The sequence below is a fragment of the Vulpes lagopus genome, chromosome 12 (assembly GCF_018345385.1).
Source record: "Vulpes lagopus strain Blue_001 chromosome 12, ASM1834538v1, whole genome shotgun sequence".
Taxonomy (NCBI): Eukaryota; Metazoa; Chordata; class Mammalia; order Carnivora; family Canidae; genus Vulpes; species Vulpes lagopus.
In genome coordinates this window covers 56,702,192-56,722,208 of record NC_054835.1, presented here as the reverse complement: position 1 = coordinate 56,722,208, position 20,017 = coordinate 56,702,192, and the positions used below count along the sequence as shown (strand labels likewise).

The 20,017-nt window shown below is 62.2% G+C and overlaps 1 protein-coding gene and 1 long non-coding RNA gene across 8 annotated transcripts in view; one reads left to right on the top strand and one right to left on the bottom strand.

Moving 5' to 3' along the window:
* Positions 1–4,531: 4,531 nt before the first annotated feature.
* SEPTIN9 (septin 9) overlaps positions 4,532–20,017 on the bottom strand; it is a 143,604-nt gene continuing 128,118 nt past the window's right edge. For all 7 annotated transcript variants that reach the window (XM_041723918.1, XM_041723920.1, XM_041723919.1 and 4 more), the window contains 9 exons: positions 13,680–13,871; positions 12,560–12,688; positions 12,140–12,221; positions 11,713–11,850; positions 10,906–11,023; positions 10,009–10,104; positions 9,770–9,866; positions 6,038–6,089; positions 4,532–4,998 (listed from right to left, as the gene is read on the bottom strand). In XM_041723918.1, the coding sequence (XP_041579852.1) occupies positions 4,863–4,998; positions 6,038–6,089; positions 9,770–9,866; positions 10,009–10,104; positions 10,906–11,023; positions 11,713–11,850; positions 12,140–12,221; positions 12,560–12,688; positions 13,680–13,871 (1,040 nt within the window). In that variant the 3' untranslated portion in view covers positions 4,532–4,862. The remainder of the gene's footprint in view (positions 4,999–6,037; positions 6,090–9,769; positions 9,867–10,008; positions 10,105–10,905; positions 11,024–11,712; positions 11,851–12,139; positions 12,222–12,559; positions 12,689–13,679; positions 13,872–20,017) is intronic.
* LOC121472652 lies at positions 11,822–13,679 on the top strand. The gene is made up of 3 exons (XR_005982966.1): positions 11,822–11,956; positions 12,519–12,709; positions 13,576–13,679. It is a non-coding gene; the product is annotated as an uncharacterized LOC121472652 (long non-coding RNA).

Genomic DNA, 20,017 nt, shown 5'->3' with positions numbered 1-20,017 from the left:
CCGCTATTAAAATCCTGTTTTCAAAACAAACAAACAAAAAAAACACAAAACAAAACATACGGAAGTGGGGAAATCCTCACGGGTAAGTGAAAGCACAGGTTACAAAAGGAACCTGCTCCCTCTGAGCTCAGTTTTAGAAAAACAAATAACAAAGTTTGCAGAAGCATTTAAAAGCACCTCTCCAAAATAAATAAATAAATAAATAAACAAACAAATAAATAAATAATAAATAATAAAATAAATAAAATAAAATAAAATAAAATAAAATAAAATAAAATAAAATAAAAGCACCTCTCCCCTCCGGTGCGTGGGCCGGTGGCTCCCGTGTTCACTGTTACAGTGGTTGTTTCTCGGCTTTTCTCTACTTTTCAAACTTTCTACGCAAAGCAGGTATTGCTAATATTATCGGAGGAAAACCAGAACATCTGACTTTCTGTAAAGGCCAGAGCCCTGGGGGTGGGGGCAGGGCTGGGTGTGCAGCCAGCCGGGGTCAGGGGTCAGCAGCGGGACCACAGCCCCCGGGGGACAGGCTCTCAGGCTCAGCTCCTCACCGTGACATTTTTCTCCATCAGTGACAGACCCATGTGCTGGCGTCAGGCCCGCGTCCCTGACACAGCTGGTTCTGGTTGCCCGGGCCCCTCCTGATTGTGCCTTGGGCGGCGCACACATCTGGAAAGCGTTCTAGGCGCCAAGGCAGGAAATGCATCTGGTCTGCGCAGTGAGTCCCAATTTCCACCATCCGGGACACCCGAGCTGGGCCCAACCTACTTGGAAGCCTGTCTCCCCTCTCCTCCCTCAGGGGGAGCAATGGGGGAGCAGGGAGCTGGGGGCGGGGAGGGGAAGGGGAAGGCCGGGGACAGAGGGCTCCTGCCTGGCCGAGGCGGCCTCACCTGAGCTCGGAGTCAGCAGCGCCACCTGCTTGGGCTCAGTGGGGGCGGGGGACCCCGCAGGGTGGAACCTGGCACAGGATGCCTCCGACTGTCAGCACTGTGGGAAGCTACAGCAGTTCCCTGGCAGTGAGCACATGGGGGTCCGGCCCAGGAGTCTGCATGGCTCTTACCCTCCCTCCTGCCCCCCTACATCCTCTCCCCAGCACCCCTAACACCCAATCAAGCAGGATACAAGCACGCCCAGGAAGCATTATGGTAATTATGCCAGCCCTCCCCTCCCCTCCCCTCCCCTCCCCTCCCCCCAGCCAGAGTTGGGGCTGGGGAAAAGGACGGTGGGCTTTGTATTTCCTTGTGGTGTTTTTTTTGTTTTGTTTTGTTTTTCTGGCATTTCCACATTCCACATTGTCTACTGTGTTCACGTTACTTTCGTAGCCAGAAAGTAATGCTTAAAGACGAGAGGAGGCAAGGCCATTAATACAGATCCAAAAGGAGACCCCTTAGCTGATTTCCATCTGGCTTCTCCCCCAGGTGGAGGCCACCTGCCATGGATCCTCGCCGGATGCCAACGCGCACACACAAGCAGGGTCTGGAGACCCCGTCACCCTAAAAAAAAACCCCTGTTGATTGAATCGCTTTTCTGGCTTGTTCAAACCCCGCAGCCCAGAGCAGGGAAGGCGTGAGCACTGGACACCTGGTCACCACAGCCCCCTAGGGACATCCCACCCCCACACAGGTGCTCAGAGTCCTAATGACGCTATGGCTGGTCCTTGGGGCCTCCCGAGCACCCCCAGGATGTCTGGCAAGCTCAGCCCAGATCATGCAGCTTCTTAAGGAGCCCCGTGGGCCAAAGAAGACCAAGACCAGGACCCTGGGCGGTGGGAGAAGGGTCGGGGTGGTATGGGGTCTACAGAGGGTGAGCAACTTGTCCAGCTCACCCAGGACCTTCCTGGTTTTAGCACTAAAAGTGGCACATCGAAGGGGCCAGATTCCTGAGCTGAGGTCAAGGCCTGGAGAGGGTCCGGTCCAGAGAGAGCAGCTGCCGGACAGGGATGTCCAGCAGGGGTGGAAATGGGGACCGTTTTAGTCTGGAGGAGGGACAGGGCTTCGGGGTCAAGGAACTGCTCCCCCCCCCCCGTGGACCCTGTCCTCCTGTGCTCCCGGCAGATGTCAGCTGTGGGTGACACACCCCAGAAGCCTGGAAGCAGAGGCTCTACGTGGCCACTGTCCATCTCCATTGATTCATTCGGGCAGGAAACCCATTTACCTCCTGCAAAAGGAGCCAACCTGCCCCACAGAGAGGGCAGGGGACACCTGGGCTGGAACAGCACCCACCTTCCCCCGAATTCATGTCCTTGCACAACCTCAGAACGTGGCCTTATTTGCAAACAGCATCTTTGCAGATGGGAGGTAAGGACAGGATGAAGCCACCCTGGATTAAGGTGGGCCCCAAACCCAATGGGAGTGCCAGGCACAGCCTGCAGACACCCCAATCTTGGGCTCTCGGCCTCCAGAACAGTCACAGTATGGGGCACCTGGTTGGCTCAGGGCGTGATCCCGGGGTCCTGGGGTCAAGTCCCGCACTGGGGTCAAGTCCCGCACCGGGCTCCCCGCAGGGAACCTGCTTCTCCCTCTGCCTCTCTTAAATAAATAAAATCTTAAAAAAGAAAAAAAAAAAGCACTGGGAGAGTGAATTTTTGTCGTTTTAGGCAGCCCCAGAGATCCCCTGGACACGCAGAGGCGCCCTGGGGGTTGCGGTGGTTTCAAGCCAAAGGGCTTGGGTCCAGAACGCTGGGGCTCGCGCCCCCTGCCCACGGCACCCTCCGGAACCGGTCTCCTCCCCGTTCTCTAGGCACAAACTCGCCGGTGTGGAAATACTGTCAAATACTGACCAGTTCATAGGGTCCAATCTGATAGGGCGGATTTTAAGAAGAAAAACTTTATTTCCAACAATATAGGAACAGAAGCAGCTGGCAGCGCCTCCCCGTGGGAAACCCTCCCAAGCCTCCTTCAGTGAATAAATTAGGAAAGCTCTGCCCTTGGCTTTCCAGAGAAACGAGTGCTTCTGGATTCCCCGAAACCGGCGTCCCCGCCACCATTAAACAGCCCCCCACACCCTGCAAGCACCCCGGTGCCGGCTTCCTCTGGAAGGAAGGCCGCGCCTCCGGGGCCAGGAAGAGGAACACATCCCCCCTTCCAGGTTTGCTTTCGGACATTTATTTCAGGAAATACATTTTCAACTTTGTTATTTATACAAAAAGACGAATTTCTCAGGAGGCACATAGCAAAAGGCCACTGCGGAACAGATCCCAGTGAAAGTCACAATTTTTTCAAGGTCTGGCTACAGAGAAGGAAAGCGAGTCCACCCGGCCGGGGAGGCCGCCCCTCGCCCCGCGCCCCGCGCCCCGCTGCTGGAGGTGGAGGTGTCCTTCGCAATCTTGGTTTTGGCAAAAACACGGCAAGTCGGCAAGTCAACGGTTTCACTGAGGGGTCCTTCCTGTCTTGGGTGGGGAGTGAACACGTGATGCACGCACATCGTAGGCGAGCGTACACACACACCTCTGCACAGGCCTCTCTGCACCCCCTTCCTCCACTGTTCTCACGGGCTGCAGTGAGCCGGCGCGGGGGGGGGGGGCGGCAGACAGACGTGCACCTCACCTGGGTCTCATCTCACCTGCCCTCTGCTGTGCGAGGGTCCCGGCTGTCTCTCGGGGGAGACAGAGGGTGAAGGAGCAGGACCAGGAGCGACCAGCACAGCCCTGCTTGGAAAATCCCGTCTGCAGCCTGACGATGGGCCATGTGCACCTGACTCCTGACCTCTCCTTCTCTGAGGGGTGAGGGTGTCTTTACGATGGGCTCTGGGGCGCAGGAGCCGAGGCACATTTAGGGCCATGAAAAGCTCCTGGGGTTATGGTGTCAGCAAGGCCTGGCCCGGGAGGGCTGCATGTGTACCTGGGGTGGCCGCCTGGGCATAATTTAACCAGAGCATCTTGGGCCAAAGAGGTGTCTAAACAGACAGACGGACACACACACTCTCTCCCAGTTCCCAGTTCCGTGGGGCGGTGCAGGGCAGACACCGGGGCCACTAGGGCCGCTCTGACAGGCCCAGGCTCGGTCCACAGCCCCCTCCTTCTGGCACAGTCACCTCCTCCTCATCTCCTCCACCAGATTCACTTGCTTGGACCTTCCCCAGAATCATGGGGGTGGGCTGGAGTGGGGTGCATCCGTTTCCTTCCCTTGAAGGCTCAATCAAATCCTGGGGGGAGGGGGGACGACGGAGAGATGGAGGCACACCTCTCTCTGCCTGACTTGTCCCCAGTTCCGGCAGAGGGGACAGCGGGGGATAGGACGCTGGCTCGTGGACGGCTGAGATAAAGGCACTTTCTGCTCCAGGACGGGCTCATGGGGGCTCGTGGGGGGGTGGGGGGCGGGCAGCAGGCAGCCAGTGGGCCTCGCTGGGTCTAAGCAATCGGCAACTTGCATCTCATGGAATCAACTCTTCTCCCGGTGGGTGGGGCAAGGGCAGGGGCTCTCTGAGTTCCGGGTCTGAGTTAGGCCCTTAGGGCCTGGGGCCGCGCAGGGAGGGGGCGGGAGGGGGCTCCGGGTCTCCCCCCCACACCACCCTGCCCCGATCGGAGGCTGTGGAGGCTGTGGAGGCTGTGGCGACCGGGAGCTGCGCCTGGGGATGGGGACTGACGCGGAATGGGGGGCCCCTCCTGCCCCCCCAGACCTCGGGGACAGCCAGAGGGGCGCGGCCTCTCCGAAGCCCAGGCCGGTCCAGGCCCCGGAGTCAGCGGCTAATAACGCGCGTACTCAGGAGGGCACACGGCGTGTCGTTACTCGGCAGCGTGTCAGGGGGCGGAGGACGATGACGAACGGAGGAAATGATATAAAATAAGACGGGGCACGTGGGCAGGCCTGGGGGTGGTGCTGGAGAGGACTGGGGGGCAGGGTCCCGGGGGCAGGGCGGGTGGGTTACATCTCCTGGGCTTCGGGCCCCTTCTCGTCGACGCCGTTGGACACGGCGCTGCTGCCTTCGTGCAGGCGCTTCACCCGGTAGGCCTCGAAGTGGATGGTGCTGGTAATGTCCTTAATGTTTTGCATGTGTGTCCTGGAGAGGGGGACACGACACAGGGAGGTCACAAGATGGGGCCGACCCCAGTCCCCACCCCTTGGCTTTCAGGGAGCCCCCCCAGGAGGGGCCAGCAGGTGGGCCGGGGCCCAGGCCTGGCGGGGTTGTGGGTGCTGTCTCCGAGGCACAAGAACACAAACGTTCCCACTGCTCGTGCCCCCGTCCCCCCTGTGTCAAGTCTAAGGGCAGGGGCTGGGTGCGAACTCAGAGGGGACAACACTGGAATGTCCTTGCTGCCACCTAGAAGCCCCAGGCCATTGGCCAGGTTGGGCGGGGGGGGGGGGGGGGCGGGGCGGGGCAGGGACCAGTCGTCCTGGGGCCAGGGCCTGAGCTGGAGTGCTGGTGGACCCCACTGGTCCTATGCTCGGGTTTTCCCTCCCCTGCAGCCCAGGCCCTCAGGACAGACTGGAAAGTGGGGGGGGGGGCGGTGTCTTCTGCTGCCAGGCTTTCCAACATGGTAGGGTCACCCCCCGAAGCCACAGCCCATCCCCCCAACTTAGAGGCCCCAAGAGATCCCTTGTCCCTCCCCTTGACTTCATTCCTAGATTCCTAGAATGCATCCACCTGCTGAGAAGTGGGGAGCCCCTGGTGCCACAGCGGGAGCCCCTCACCCCCACCCCTACTCCTGCTCTATAGGCTTAGGGGTGGCTGCCCAGGGGACACCAAGGAGCCTCAGCTAGGTCAAAGCAGTGCGGTCAGAGGACACTGGGATGGGAGTGGGGGACGCCGCCCCCATGCCTGGCACCAAAGGCCCCTGGGCCCTGAATCTAATGGATCCAGGCTGCAGAGATGAGAACCTGGCCCCCTTCCCACCCAGGTGACATCATCTAGAGGAAGAATTTCTACTTCCTGCTTCATTTCCATGGCAGTGTTTTAGGCCAACGGACTTCGGAGGTCATCCTGGGGGAGGTCGGGCCAGCTGCTGTCCAGGCCTGCTCCCCCACTGCCCACACTCCTCATTCAGGGGCCTCTCGGGGCCTTCAGGGGGCTAAGCCCACAGCCCACAGCCCTGACTCACCTGATAAGGAGGTCCCGAAGGTAGGCAAACTCACAGTGGGTGGTGTTCTCAACTGAGGAGAAGAGACAGAGGAGCTTTAATGTCACCCGAAGGCCCTCCCCAGCCCTGCCGCTCCCCTCCCTGAGGGGTTCTGGTGCCAAGAGGAGCCTGGGCAGGTGGGCATGGGAGTCACCACCCCACAGGGGAGCACTGGGTCCCTCACGGGCACCCGGCTCTGCAGATACGACCGTGGCAGGCCCCACAGGGCTCCTGTTCCCCGGAAGGTTCTGGTTGAGTGGTGACAGGACACAGGAACCCTCCACCCAGCAGTGGGCTACGGGCAGGAGGGCCGGGGTTGGGGGCTCCTGGGGGGGCTCAGTGGGTGAAGCATCTGCCTTCAGCTCAGGTCATGATCCCGGGGTCCTGGGATCGAGCCCCGCATCGGGCTCCCTGCTCAGTGGGGAGCCTGCTTCTCCCTCTGCCTGTGTCTCTGCCGCTCCCCCGCTTGTGCGCTTGCTCTCTCTCTCTCTCTCTCTCTCCCCAGTAAATACATAACACCTTGGCCGGAGCGGTGGGGCCACAGCTCCTCACTGGGAACCAGGGAGGCTCCTGGGAAGAGCAGGACGTCCCAGGGGATCCCTGAAGCCAGGACAGGGTCAGGAGTCGAAGGTGGCGTCCTAAAGACCCTGTGCCCCAGCGGGCGCTCTCCCACACGCGTTAGCATTCACATCGCGCTCTGGCTGCAGGGGACAGCTCTGGGGACATGGGAAGACGGGAAGGGAGGGGGCCCCCAGGTCCCCCATGAGGACCCGAGCGGCACCCCCGTGGTGGCTGGGGGCGCAGCTGGTGGCAGTCTCATTGCTGGCCTCATCACTAAGCCGCATCACCGGGGTATGTGATTGTCGCGCACCGGCAGGCCGCTAACCGTCTACACTGCAGGAGGCGGGCACAGAGCACGCACGGAGAGGCGTCAGGTGCAGGGGGCCTGCACGTTTAATCCAATCTCCTCGCACCCCACAAGCCAGCACCACGGCCCCTCCCCTGCAGTCTCAGGAACTGGGGCTCAGAGGGCAAGGAACGAGTCTGTCTCCCTGCTGCCCGGTAAGCTGCCAGGCAGGGCTGCGGAGAAAAAGCCCCAGTGCCTCTGCCTTGCCGAGCCCTTGAGCTCTAGATCTTATTCCAGTTGCTGCTTGCCTGGCTTCCGCCCTCCATGCGCCTCTGACACCCCCACCCGCACGGGGCTGTGCCTGCACTAGAACCTTCCGCCGACCGGCTCCCATATGGCGTTGCTACAAGCAGGGAGAGCGGGCGGGAAGAGCAGAGCCCCAAGCTGGGAGTGTGAGCATGAGTGTGGCTGCTTCCCCTGGCCTTGGCTTGAGTCCTCCTGGCCTCTCTGACCCCCGGTTTCCTCCTCTGTAAAGTGGGGGCTCAAAGGTCACCCACATCTCAGGGACTCGAGAGCATTGGATGAGCCGACTGTGTGCGGTATCACACCCCACCCAGTTCCCGAAGACACCCGGCCGTTTCCGAGGATGAGCGGAATATCTCAGGACGGTGCACCCCAAGTGGCAGGGAAGATCAAGGAAACAGGACCAGGGATGGGGAGGGACGGGGTGGGGTGGGGTGGGGTGGGCAAGAATGAGGCAAAAGCGCCTGCTGCCAGGGGCGAGCACAGAGCATCCCTCAGGTCCGCTATCAGCACACACGGTCCCGGAGATAAAGAGCCAGCCCTGTTCTGGGGAGGCTGAGCTAGGCTGACGTAGCTCCTCCAGGGCCCTCCAGGGCCCTCATACGGGCTGTGGGAGCAGGAGACCCGCCACCTCACCACTGTCCTTATAGGTGCCACCACACGGGTCATAGGATCTAGGGCCCGACACAGCAGGCCGGAGCAGGCCGCCAGGGGGCAGCAGACGCGTGTCCATCCCTGGGCTGCCCCCAAGCCTCTGTGGCCTCTGGCCTTTTTTTTTTTTTTAAGATTTTATTTATTTATTGGAGAGAGAGATCAAGCAGGAGAGCGAGCGAGCACGAGCACAGGGAGCGGCAGAGGGAGAAGCAGGCTCCCCTCTAGCAGGAAGCCCAATGAGGGGCTCGATCCCAGGACCCTGGAATCATGACCTGAGCTGAAGGCAGAGGCTTCAGGACTGGGCCCCCCAGGCGCCCCCCATGGGCCCTTCCTATCCCACACTTCGCCCTCCAGAGCGGTGTGTCCGTGAACCAGCTCCTAAACAGCAAGGTTTCAAGACGAGGCGGAGCCAACGCAGGACAAGCCCAGGGAAAGGCTGGTTGTGAGTGAGCAGCGCCCCCAGAGACCCCCCCAGGGGTCACAACCCTTGCAGGAGGGGAGATCTGCAGCAGGCGGAGCCAGCAAACACCCAGGCAGAGGTGGGTTCGTAAAACACCATCCTGCACCCGATCGGCACCCGTGGGCACCCGAGGCAGGTCCGCCCAGGCCTCGCCCAGGCTTCAGCAGAGCAGGGCTGGGCCCTGGGGCTCCGCAGCGCGGCCTCCTGCAGGAGGGGCAGGCAGGCAGCAGGATAATGCCTGTGAAGCGGGCACAGACAGAGCCCCCTGACCGGCGGTTTTCACGGCCCTCACTTTTGCAGCGTGTTTGCCCTAAAAGCTCCAGAAGTCCTTGGGACGTTCTGCATTTTACTAAAATCTTGGCCCATGGTACCCATTTTAAGGATGGTGAGCATGGAGGCCCTTGGGGTTAAGGGACTTGCCCAGTTCCACAGAGGGGCGAGGGTGGCAGCGGGGGGAGGGCCTTCTGGACCTTCTCTATACTGGGCCCTCGGCCGGGGATCGGCCCTGGGATCGGCCCCAGGATCGAAGAACAAAGCAGCCCATTTCAATCCATCCTTCCTCCCTCCTCTGTCCCAAAGAGAGAGGACGAAACAGAGCGGGTGGTGAAGAAACACCCGGGGTGGGGCCCACCTAGGGCGCCAGCACCTGACGGGGGTGAACTGTGCCGCCCACACCACGCCCAACGCCCAGCTCCTCGCTACTCGTGACGCAGAACTTATTTGGAAAGTGTTTTTGAAGATGTGATTGAGGTAAAGACCATAACAGGGGGTCATCCTGGATCTCAGGGGGACGCTAAGCCAACGACAAATGTCCTTCTGAGAAGACAGGCGCAGTCAGAAAGCTGAAGCGGAGACGGGGGGCGGGGCGGGGGTGCAGGCGGGGAAGCCAAGGGACATTGAGGACGGCTGGCAGCCCCCGGGAGACAGGTCTGGGGGGACATGTCCCCCCTCCGGGCCTCCGCAAGGAACCCACCCTGCTGACGCCTTGACGTCGGGCCTCCAGAACTAGGAGAATCAATTTCTGTTTCAAGCCACCCGGTCTGCGCTAACTTGTTCAAGCAGCCCCCAGGGCACTAAGATGTGGGGGTCCTGGGAGCTTCTGCAGGGGGCGGAGCGTCTGGTTCTCAGAGCTGGACGGAGCCACAGGGCCCAGCCCTGTCGTAGGCCCAGGGAGGTGAAGCAAGGTGTCCAGGGTCACACCGTGTGGCTATGAAACACCAGCACCAGAACTTGGCAGGACCCCTCCTAGCTCCTTTCTCTCTGGGGGATTGGGGTAGAGCTCCAACAGCTAAGGGGGAAGCTACCTGTCCCCCTCCCTGTGGCCGAGAGGGGCCACGTGACCCATGAGGTCCAGGAGCACCCAGCTGGGGCTCTGGTGCATGGGCTTCAGGTCAGCAGAAGCGGCTTTAGCTTTCCGATCCGCCAGGGGCCTCAGCGGCTTGGCGATTACCTTCGATGGTGCCCCATTTGGTTTTCCTTCCGAGGATCCTCTTCCCATTCACTTGGTACTCATGGTCACTGCCCACCACGGCGAACGGGATCATCTCCTGGGGGAGGGACAGGCGGCACTGGTCAGGCTTGTGTGCAAAGGCCGGTGCGCCCCCTGGGCCCCTGGGAGGAGCTGCCCCGCCGCGCCCTCTAGCAGGAATCGAGGGGCCCCTGGGCACGGCATCCGGCCCACCCACTCACTCGGAACTTCTCGTTCACCAGCCGGTCCTCCGAGTCCTCGTCAAACTCCTTCTGGGGGTACACATCGATGCCGTTGGACAGCAGGTCCGCGGTGATCTGGGGATCCAGAGGGGGGAGGTGTGGGCACCGTCCACACAGCCAGCTGGACCGCTGCCCCCGCCCCGGATCCGCCCCCACTGTGACCTCCAGAAAGTGAGGGGGCCCAGCTTGGGGTGAAGGGCGGGCTCTGCAGGGCTGGTGACCCTGATATTCCAGTTCTGGAGCCTCCTGGGCGGAGGAGGGGCAGCTGCAGGCCCAAGTCCTAAACGGCTCCCCGTCCTGCCTATCCAGCCGCATCGCACCCTGAAGATGGCAGCTTGGGGTTGTCGAGTCACCCTCGAGCTCTACCCGGAAGCCCTCTGTCCTGGCGGGCCCCGGATGCTGCGCAGGCCCTCTGCAGCCCAGCACGCACCTGCCCGTGTAAAGACTGTCACTACCCTTTGTGGCACCAGCTCCTGCAGACACAGGGACACTCCCGTGCACGGCCGTCGTCTCTGCCCTAAGCACAGACCCACCGCCGTGCGCAGGCTCCTCCGCCAGCCAACACGGCCATGGCAAGGGCAGTCCCCCCTCAGCATGCTGGGAGAAGCCCCACACCTGAGGCTGTGGGCCGAGGCCAGGGGGCCAGGCATGCGGAGCTTCGGGGATTAGACAGAAGGGCCTCCTGGCTCATGCCCACCGGGTGGAGGGTCTACAGGGCCCAGGTGCCCCGAGTGGCTCTGACATGTGGCCTGCGAGGAGGCAGCAGCCCCGGCCCCCTGTCCCCTCGGTGGAGACCACCCCCTTTGCGCTTTCTCTTCCATCTAAGAAAAGCCCGCATGCCGTGTCTGACGGCCGTGTGGAGGCGGGGAGCCCTACCCGCTGCTTGAAGTAGACCCTCTCCTCCAGGGTCAGCGTGTCGGCCTTGGCGATGACGGGAACGATGTTCACTACTTTGCTTAGGCGCTTCATGAACTCGATGTCCAGGGGCCTGAGGCTGGAAGGGAACGGCGTGGATGAGTAGGGGCGGCGGGGACGGGGACAGAACGAGGGGCACCAGCTGGAGCTGAGAGAGGGCCCTCAGGGTGCCCGTGCGGGCTCCCGGGGCGGGGACGTGCCAGGCCGGCCAAGGCCATGACTCGAGTGCCAGCCAAGCCCTGAGCAAGGGACAGGAAAGGGGCAGAGGGGCATTCCCTAGACACGAGCCAGGCCGGGCTGGGCAGGCTGGGGACAGGCCCGCTCTGAGCACCGTCCTGGCTGGGGTGTCCTCTCCGAGAAGGCAGCTGGGGCTACTCTTGCTCCGAAGGCTGCGGGGCTTCCCTTGGGAGGGACAGGCAGGAGGAAGCACCCGGCCAAGCCTCCGGGACAGGCTGCTGTCCATGGCGCCCCCAGACCCGGGCACACCGGCTCCAGCGTGCCGCAGTCTGACGTCGGTTAAGGCCCTGGCCCTCAACAGCCCCCCGCCACCCGGAAATGTGCCCTGAGCAGGTGTGGGGCAGCATCGCGGGGCCCCCGAGGGGCAGGCACCCTCCTCCCACCCTGGGGCAGAGCTGTGCCCGCTCTTCCCCCCGCCCCGGCGAGAGCAGCAGTCACAGACACAGCCCGGGGTCCTGAACCAGGCTGCACAGAGCCGCCCTGACCACGCAGGACCGGGGACCTGGAGAGGCAACACCGCGCAGGACTCACGAGTGGCCGGTGGCGGGGATGAAGTACAGGCAGCAGTGCACGCGCGTGTCCGGGATGCGCTTCTTCCGATTGATGTTGACCTCTTCCTGCAGGTACTTCTCGTACTGGTCGTTGATGAACTTCATGATGGGCTGCCAGCTGCGCGGAGAGGCCCCATCAGGCCGCACCAGGCGACGGCTCCTGCCCCGTCCCCTCCCGCAGGCTGCCAGTCTCCCGATTCCCCGCCCGGTACCCAGCCTTCCAGGTACAAGGGCTGGGGGTGTTGGGCTTTCTGAGCAGAGGCCGCAGCCTTCCCTGAGCTCCCAAACCAGCCTCCCATGCTGACCTTTGACCCCAGGGGAAGGGCGAGGGCAAGATTCCCAGGGTAACTGCGTTGGTCCGGGATTTGGGGGCCTCTGAGGCCAGGAGCAGCCCGATGGGCTCTTACCAGTTCTCGTTGTTGATATGGTCCCCGAACCCCGGGGTGTCGATGACGGTCAGCTTCATGCGGACGCCTTTCTCCTCAATATCTGCACAGAATCACAGCACCCACCGGGCTCAGGGGGAGACTCCGGACCCTTACAGCCCCACCCCGAGGCCCCGGGGTCACATGGGTAACCAGCGATGACCCCCCTCCCCAGGTGACGCCAGGGAGATGACTGCCTCCAGCAGCAAAGCCCAGCAGGGGCTGGTGACGGTCGTCTTGGGCAGCTGCTGCCCATGGTGGCAAACTCAGTCATCTGGGGCAGGGAGGGGGGGCCTCCTTCTGACCAGGGCCTGCAGGGGTCCTGGAGAGCATCCCCGACCCAGAGTTCCAACATACCCAGCCCAGGGGACCCGACTCACCCAGCCCCACCCCAGCGCTCACCGTGCGTGATGGACTTGATCTCGATGGTCTTGGGGATGCGCTCCTCCGAGGTGGGCTGTACCGACTTCCGGCTGATTTTGGATTTGAAGAGGGTGTTGATCAAGGTGGACTTCCCCAAGCCGCTCTGCCCTGCGGAGAGAATGGGAGCCGGTCAGTGGGCCCTGCGATTCAGCAGCACCTTGGTGCTGCCCCCCCAGCACCCCTCCCGTGGGGGCCCCGGGGCAGGGGGGAGCTCCGGAGGCAGGAAGGGCTGGGATGCCCAGGCAGTGGCCCAGCTCTTGTGGTGCCCTGTAGCAGGGCAGGACCCAGAGGGCCCAAGAGGAGCCGAGATGCAGAGCAGCCTGGGGGAGGCCATGTGGGGGGGCCGGGGCCCCGTGCACCTCTCCTCTCCAGAGCTCGACATACCAGGAGGCTCTGCAAACCTACCACGGTCTAACCACGGCCAGGCCACCCACGCTGCTGGGTTTGGGTCCAAAGACCCCAGGGCCGGGCTCCCAGTTTCTGGGGGTCATCTGGGTGGGAAGTGCAGGCACGCTCAGCATAAAGCCTGCAGCCGGGCAACCCCTGGGCTTGGTGAAAAGCCCCTAGTCGGTTCCTTCTGGGGCAGGACAGGGGCCCCTGGACGGTGGGCAGCTGGGGCCTCACTGCCAGGGACGGGACACCCGCTGGCTGGTCCCCTAACTGCAGACCCTGCCGCTGAGAGGTTGACTGGCCAGGGAGCCCCCAGGATATCAGACCACCTCCTGCGTGCCTCCCAGGTGCCTGGGCCCCAGAAGCGCTCCTGGCCTTGCCGTGTGCCCCAACCTCACTCACCGAGTCCCCTCCCACAACTGGAGGACAGAGGGTGGAGGGCACGGGGGTGGGGGGGAGCTGGACTAGGCTGTGACTGGAAGGCCCCTCCTGCTCACGAGGGTCATGGATCTAGTCTAGGGCACAGAGCCCAGCGTGGGGATAGGGGGACCCAGCTGCCTGGCTCCGGGGGCCCGCCCTGACCTGCCACCTCAGGGTTCACACAGGGCGATCCGCCTCGCAGACCGCATGCAGCCACCCCGGTTTTCAGAAGAGGAGACTGAGCCCCAAAGCCCCCGGTGCAGGGTCCCGGCGCGGGGCACAGACTCACCGACCACCATGATGTTGAACTCGAAGCCCTGCTTCATGGCCTTCCTGCGCATCTGCTCCAGGATGGAGTCGATCCCCACGTAGCCGAAGTCCGCGGGGGCCTTCTCGTTCCGGGGCGCGGGCGCCTGCTTCAGCCCAGCGTCTCTGGGGGTGTCGGCCATGTCGCCAATGCAGCCGGGAGCTGCCTCAGGGGCTGTGGGGGGACAGTGGGGGTGTCGGGGGTCAGACACAGGCATCTGCAAAGCACCTACACCACCCCCACTTCTCAAACAGGGAAACTGAGACCCCTGTGGAACACCCCAGACCTAAAGGCCGCCCTGCACGGTGCCCTTCCCTCAGCTCCAATACAGCGCTGACCCCAGCCCTCCTCTTCCCAGCCTCCACCCTGCCCCAGGGCACCCAGGTGGGCCCTCTCCGCCTCCAGCACCTGGCTGCAATAGGCCCCAGCACCTGCTGCAGCCTGGGGGCCTCGAGACCCTTGGGGCCAAACAGCTGAGTGTCTGGGGCCAGCCTGTGAACCAGGACAAAGGAGGGGACAGCCTTCTTGGGATTGAAAGGAGGACCCGAGTCCTCACTATCCTGCCCCTCCTGGGCAAGGTGTGTTCAAGCCCCGAGCAATGCTCCTCCAGGGGGGCCCAGCTGTTCCCGGGCGAGGAGGGCAGGCGGAGAGGGCCCCGGGGCAGCTCCCTGCCCCCCACCCTGGACTGGGCCCCGCGGGCTCTCCTCTCAGCCCAGCACCTGTGTTCCCCACAACCACAGCTTTTGCTTTCAGGTCTGTGGACGGGCAGATGGGACGGAGCTGCTTCTAGGAGCAACTCAAGCTTTTGCAGCTTGCAGGTCAGAACCTTCCTCCCCTGGCCGCCCTCGGGAGTCTGCACGTCCCGGTCAGAGGCCTAAGGGAGGGACGACCAGGAGGCACCCAGTGGGGACGTGAGAGGTGCTCACCGCAATGCGGGTCCCCCCCAGGGCCTGGCAGGAGCACCCCGTCCCGGTGTGCCCCTAGACACACCACACACGCCTGGCCGCACCTTTCCTTGGGCAGCCTCTCAGTTCCCCTGGCGGCCTCCCTTGCCCTGGTGCATCCAGGCCCTTCCCACCTCTCGACCACTCAGGAGGAATGTCAGCTCCACCCCACTTCCCGGGGGCGCTCACGGGCCTGTCCGGTGCACCCCAAGCTCACGGGAAGAAAGCACACGGTGCACCTCGACGTCTCCCGGGTCCCTGCAGGGTGGGGCTGGTTGGCTCCCTGGGCATCAGCCCCGGAACCCCCATTCCCCTGCTCCCGGGTGTGTGCTGGGCGGGGGGGGGGGGGGGGGGGGGGGACGACAGGGTCGTGTCCTCCCGGTCCCGCCCGAGGAAGCAGCAGGCACGGGCTGCCCGGCCCGAAGGCCACCGCGGGGGTCTCAGACACACTGTGCCTCCACTTCCTGGGGAAGTGCCCGGACGCTCCTGCAACCACCAAACCCCAGTGGGCCCGGCCGGCTCGCACCTCTGTCTTCCAGGTGTCAGAGGGCGCGGACAGCGGGGGCAGGCACCCTTCCCACCCACGACAAGGAGGGACCATCTGCTGACCAGTCCCAGAAATCGGAGCGTGGGCGGCTTATCCGCACAAAGTCACTCAACTTCTCCATTTTCTCAGCCCCACAAAGCGTGGGTAATTCCTACTTCGCCGGATGGGGGATGGAGCAAATAACAGAGCACATGTGAAAGCGCCGGGGACCCCCGCTGCCCCCCGCCCAGGCCAGCGAAAGCCAAGGGACCCAGGAGGCAGCGATGACAGCCTCGGGCCTCCTCCCAGCAGCGCCCAGAAGGCATCTGCCTCTGCTCCCTCTTCAGAAACACTGTCCCCAGCTCCAGCATCTTTAAATAAACAAAGACAAGCGCTGCATCTGGCCTTGAACATGTGGCTGTGGGGCTGCTTCCTGGAGGCAGCCGTGGGGCCTCCTCTTGCAGGCCAGCAGTTCAGCCCGGCCCCACGTGACCTCAAATTGCTTCCATCTGCCTGTGGGTCTGGGAGCCATTCTGTCCGGGCCTGGGCACCCCCTCCCCTCTCTCCCCCTCCCTCCCCCCTGCACCCCTCCGCTCCAGCTCCCTCCTCCCCTTCGGCCTCTGCTCCAGCTGGCCCCCTCCGTGGGCGCCAACATCCACTGCAGAAACTCAAACCACAAAGCAAACATCCTGCCCCCCAGGGCCCTGCTCGAGAAATAATAATAATAAAGCGACAAGCCCCATCCTTCCCTCGGCGACGCAGGTGAGGGTCCATCCTGCCAGCCTCTCCTCTCCGGGGGCAGCCACCCCAGTTTGTCCTGCCCGGCCGGGAGGTGGCAGGCTGTGGGGTCTGCCTCCAGGGCCTCTGCGTGGAAAAAGCAGAGGCCCCATCAGGCAAACGGGCCCAGGGACACTTTCTCTGAACACTTGCTTCCCACGGAGAGCCACCAGGGACCTGCTCCGGCCGGCCCGGAGCGATGACAGGGGCCGTCTCCTCCGTCTCCTCCACCACCGTCCGAGAGGCCCCCATTCTGTGCCCCCTGCGCGGTCTGACGCTGTAGCCACTGGGACTGTCTCCTTAATCGTGGTAAGAGATACACAAAACCTGACATTTGCCACCAACCATTTAAAGTGTCCGGTGCGGTGGCGTTAAATACGTTCACCTTGTACAGTCGATCTCCAGAAAGCTTTCCACCTCGGGGAACTGCGATTCTCTCCCCGCGACACCTGAACCCCCCTCCTTCCCCCCGCCCCGGGGGGGCCCATCCTACTGTCTGTGCAACTGGCTGCTCCAGGGACCCCTCGATAAAGGGGAATCTTAACAGCGCTCACCCACTGGGGGCTGGCTTACTGCACGTGACATAATGTCCTCACGGTCTGCACATGTCGCAGCAGGTGTCAGGACACCCTTCGTTCTCGAGGCTGAGCACGAGTGCCCGGCGTGGCTAGAGCACGTCCTGCGTATCTGTTCATCCCTCCACGGACGCCGGAGCTGCTCTCGCACACGGCTCCGCATACAGGTGTGCAAGTAGCCAGGGACCCTGCTTCTTGCCTCCTTTGGGGACATCCCCACAGGTGGGATTGCCGGGTCGCATGGCATCAGCATCTTTGATTTTTGTGAGCAACTGCCAGCTGTTTTCACGTGGGGGCCACTGAGCCCTTGAAATGCAGCCCGGCCGAGCGAGGAACTAGATTTATTTATTTGATCTGATTTTAATTAGTTTATATTTAAAAAGCTACACATGGCAAACGACAAAGATGCCGGACAGCACACAGTTCTAGGTCAACCTACTCCTTTCACAAATGGGGAAACTGAGGTCCTCGGAGCAATTTTTTTTCTCTTCCTGAGACGCCATCAAAAGAGGTCAGGCCAATGACCTGCGACCTTCACTCCATCTGTTCGACCCTGAAGCTTCCCCTGCACCGCTGTGCCGCGTGATTACTGCCCCCCTCCCTGCCCCGGGTCTCCAGACCTGCACAGGAGGGGACACAATCAATACTCATGGGGTGACGGGGGTCTTGGGAGTGTCCCCTTGGTGTGGGGTGGGTGGAGGAGGGCTGTGCTGCCCCAGGCTGGCCCGCAGCCCCTCCACCACGATGGTCAGACCTGCATCCAGGCCACGTCCCCCAGTGACCTCTCCCTGCGGCTGGGGCCTCATCCTCTTTCCATGGCCCTGGCACCTAAGGTCTTGTTTCACACCCCAACTTCTTGAGATGCTATTAATAGGAAAGGGATGTTCTTCACGTAAAAAAAAGGTTTCGCATTCACCTCCCAGATACTTCTGTCTGCACCTTCATCAGCTTAAGAGAACAAGAGGGAGCCCCATTTTTTAAAAAGATTATTTGAGAGAGAGAGAGTGAGTGCATGAGCAGGAGGGGCAGAGGGAGAGAGAGAATCCCAAGCAGACTCCATGCTGGGTGTGGAGCCCAATGCGGGGCCTGATCCCGCGACCCCGAGATCATGGCCTGAGCGGAAGCCAAGAGTCAGATGCCCAACCAACTACACCACCCAGCAGCCCCGAGCTGGTTTTTAAAGAAGATCCTGTTTTTAAGTAACCTCTACACTCAACTGGGGCTTGAACTCACAACCCATGGTTGAGTCACATGCTCCATGGACTGAGCCAGCCAGGAGCCCCAGCGGAGCCCCGTTTCTGAAAGAGGAAAACTCAGGTTCAGATCACAGAGGTTAAGTAACGTCCTTGTGGTCACGCAGCACTGCCTGCCTTCTCTCCCTGCTCCCGCCTGGCTCTCGGGCAGGGCAATGCGGCGCGAGGGCAAGCTACACGCTCTTGCTTCCCCACCTCAGAGGAGGGGACCCCGGGTGTGCCCTGGACGCATGGGCCCCGGTGCGGCCTCCCTCCCTGCCCAGCAGCCACAGGCCAGCAGCTCTCCCCTCAAGGCTCTCAGGCCCACGGTGACGTCACTGCCCACCAGGACACCGACCTCCCCGTGGAAGGAAGGCCCAGGACCACCCAGGCTGGGGTGACCCTACACGCGGGCTCATACCTTCCTCCAGCCTAATTCTTTCCTTTGTTGTGGTAAACATACACACACAGAACGTTTCGACCGTTTAAACCGTGTTTCAGCGTCTGCTCCCGCGGCCCGCGGCCCGTGCACGACGGCGCGCAGCCACTGCCACCGTCTACCTCCAGACTGTTTCCATCACCCCAGACAGAAATTGCCCCCACCAAAGTCCAACCTGTCCCCCTGCTCCCCCAGGGGCCTCTCCAGCCCACCTGCTAACTTGGTGAACTTGACCCGTCTACAGACCTCAGCAGCACGGTCGCAGCACGGTCCCGTGTCTGGCCTCTTTCACTGAGCCTGACATCCTCAGGGCCCCTGCATGTTGCAGCAGGTGCCACGACGTCCTTCCTCTTCACATCTGCGTAACATTCCACTGTGTATCCATTCACCCGTCGGTGGATGAATTCTTCTGGGGATCCAGCCTAACTATGAATAGAACCCAGGTGACCCCCCAGCAAGACACAGCAACAGACACGGTCATCCTACGGTGAAAACGAGGCGGCACGGCAGATGCCAGGGGCCTTTGGTTCTGGCCCTGGCTCCATGTGGCCCTTTGCAAGCCCCCACTCCCCGCCCTGCTACACTGACACTGCTCACAGGGGCAGAAGATGGGCCACCCGCTTCCTGACCACCGCCCCCTCCTCTGCAAGCCCCTTGAACCTGTGGACACTGTGGCCTGCTCAGTGGTATCCCTAACTCCTGAGCCCAGATGGCGGCACTCGAGAAATATCTAAAATCCAGCGATGGATGAAGGGATAAAAATCACAATGGGAGTATCAGCCATAAAATGCAGTGACGACCCGGCACCTGCTACCACGTGGACAAACCTTGCAAACGTCACACTCAGTGTTTTAATAAGCTGGTCGCAGAAAGTCACCCGTGTACGATCCCACTGATGCAAAACATCCAGAATCAGCAAATCCACAGAGACACCAAGTAGATGAGTGATGCCAGGGGCTGGGGGAGAGAGAGTGCTTGCTTCATGCGTAAGGGGTTTCCTTTTGGGGTGATGAAAATGTTCTGGAAGCAGACAGAGGGGACGCTCAAACAACTCGGGATAAATGCCACCGAACTGCATGCTCTAAATGGGTCAATTGTCTGGTGTGGGAACCGTCATCTCAATAAAGCTGTCATAATTAAGAAAGAAAAGCAGAGGCTGCCAGTGGCGCCGGACTGAAAAGAACCCAACTGTGCCCATGAGTGCCCACCAGCCGGCTCTACAGCTCAGAGGACAGCTGGGCCCCAGATGCTACGCTCAGGCCTGAGGTCTGGAGCCCCGCAGCTGCCAGGTGGTACCCCCCGGGTCGGAGCCCTGCATCTCCCAGAAAGGGCAACGCCGGGGGTGGCAGACGATCTCTCTGCAGGTCCCCATTTCCGCCCCTGGCCCACTTACCACTCCCTGTGGGTGAGCCCCACCCCCTCCTCCAGCACGCACACCTGCTGGGCGGGACTTTTCTCGGGAGGTGGGTGGCAGGGTCCAAAAGCAGGAAGGAAGTGCGGGCAGGGCTCTGCCCAGCCCCTACCAGGGACCTCCCTCTCCCAAGTGCCCGCAGCCCAGCGGGGGCTGTGATTCCCAGCCGGAGCCAGCCACCTCTGCTCAGCACCTCTGCTCGGACCCAGGGCCTGCAAAGGATGATGGGATCACGCAGGGAGCTCACAGGACCTGGGGCTGTGGGTTGCTCATCTGGCTGGGAGGCCGACCCTGGAAAGAAGCCCGCTCTTGGGGTGGGGGATGCCTCCGGAGCCACTCACAGTCCACCCCAGCTCCAGGGCAGCTGCAGAGAGAGCTCACCACGGCAGGCTTGCAAGGCCTGACCTGGAAACTGA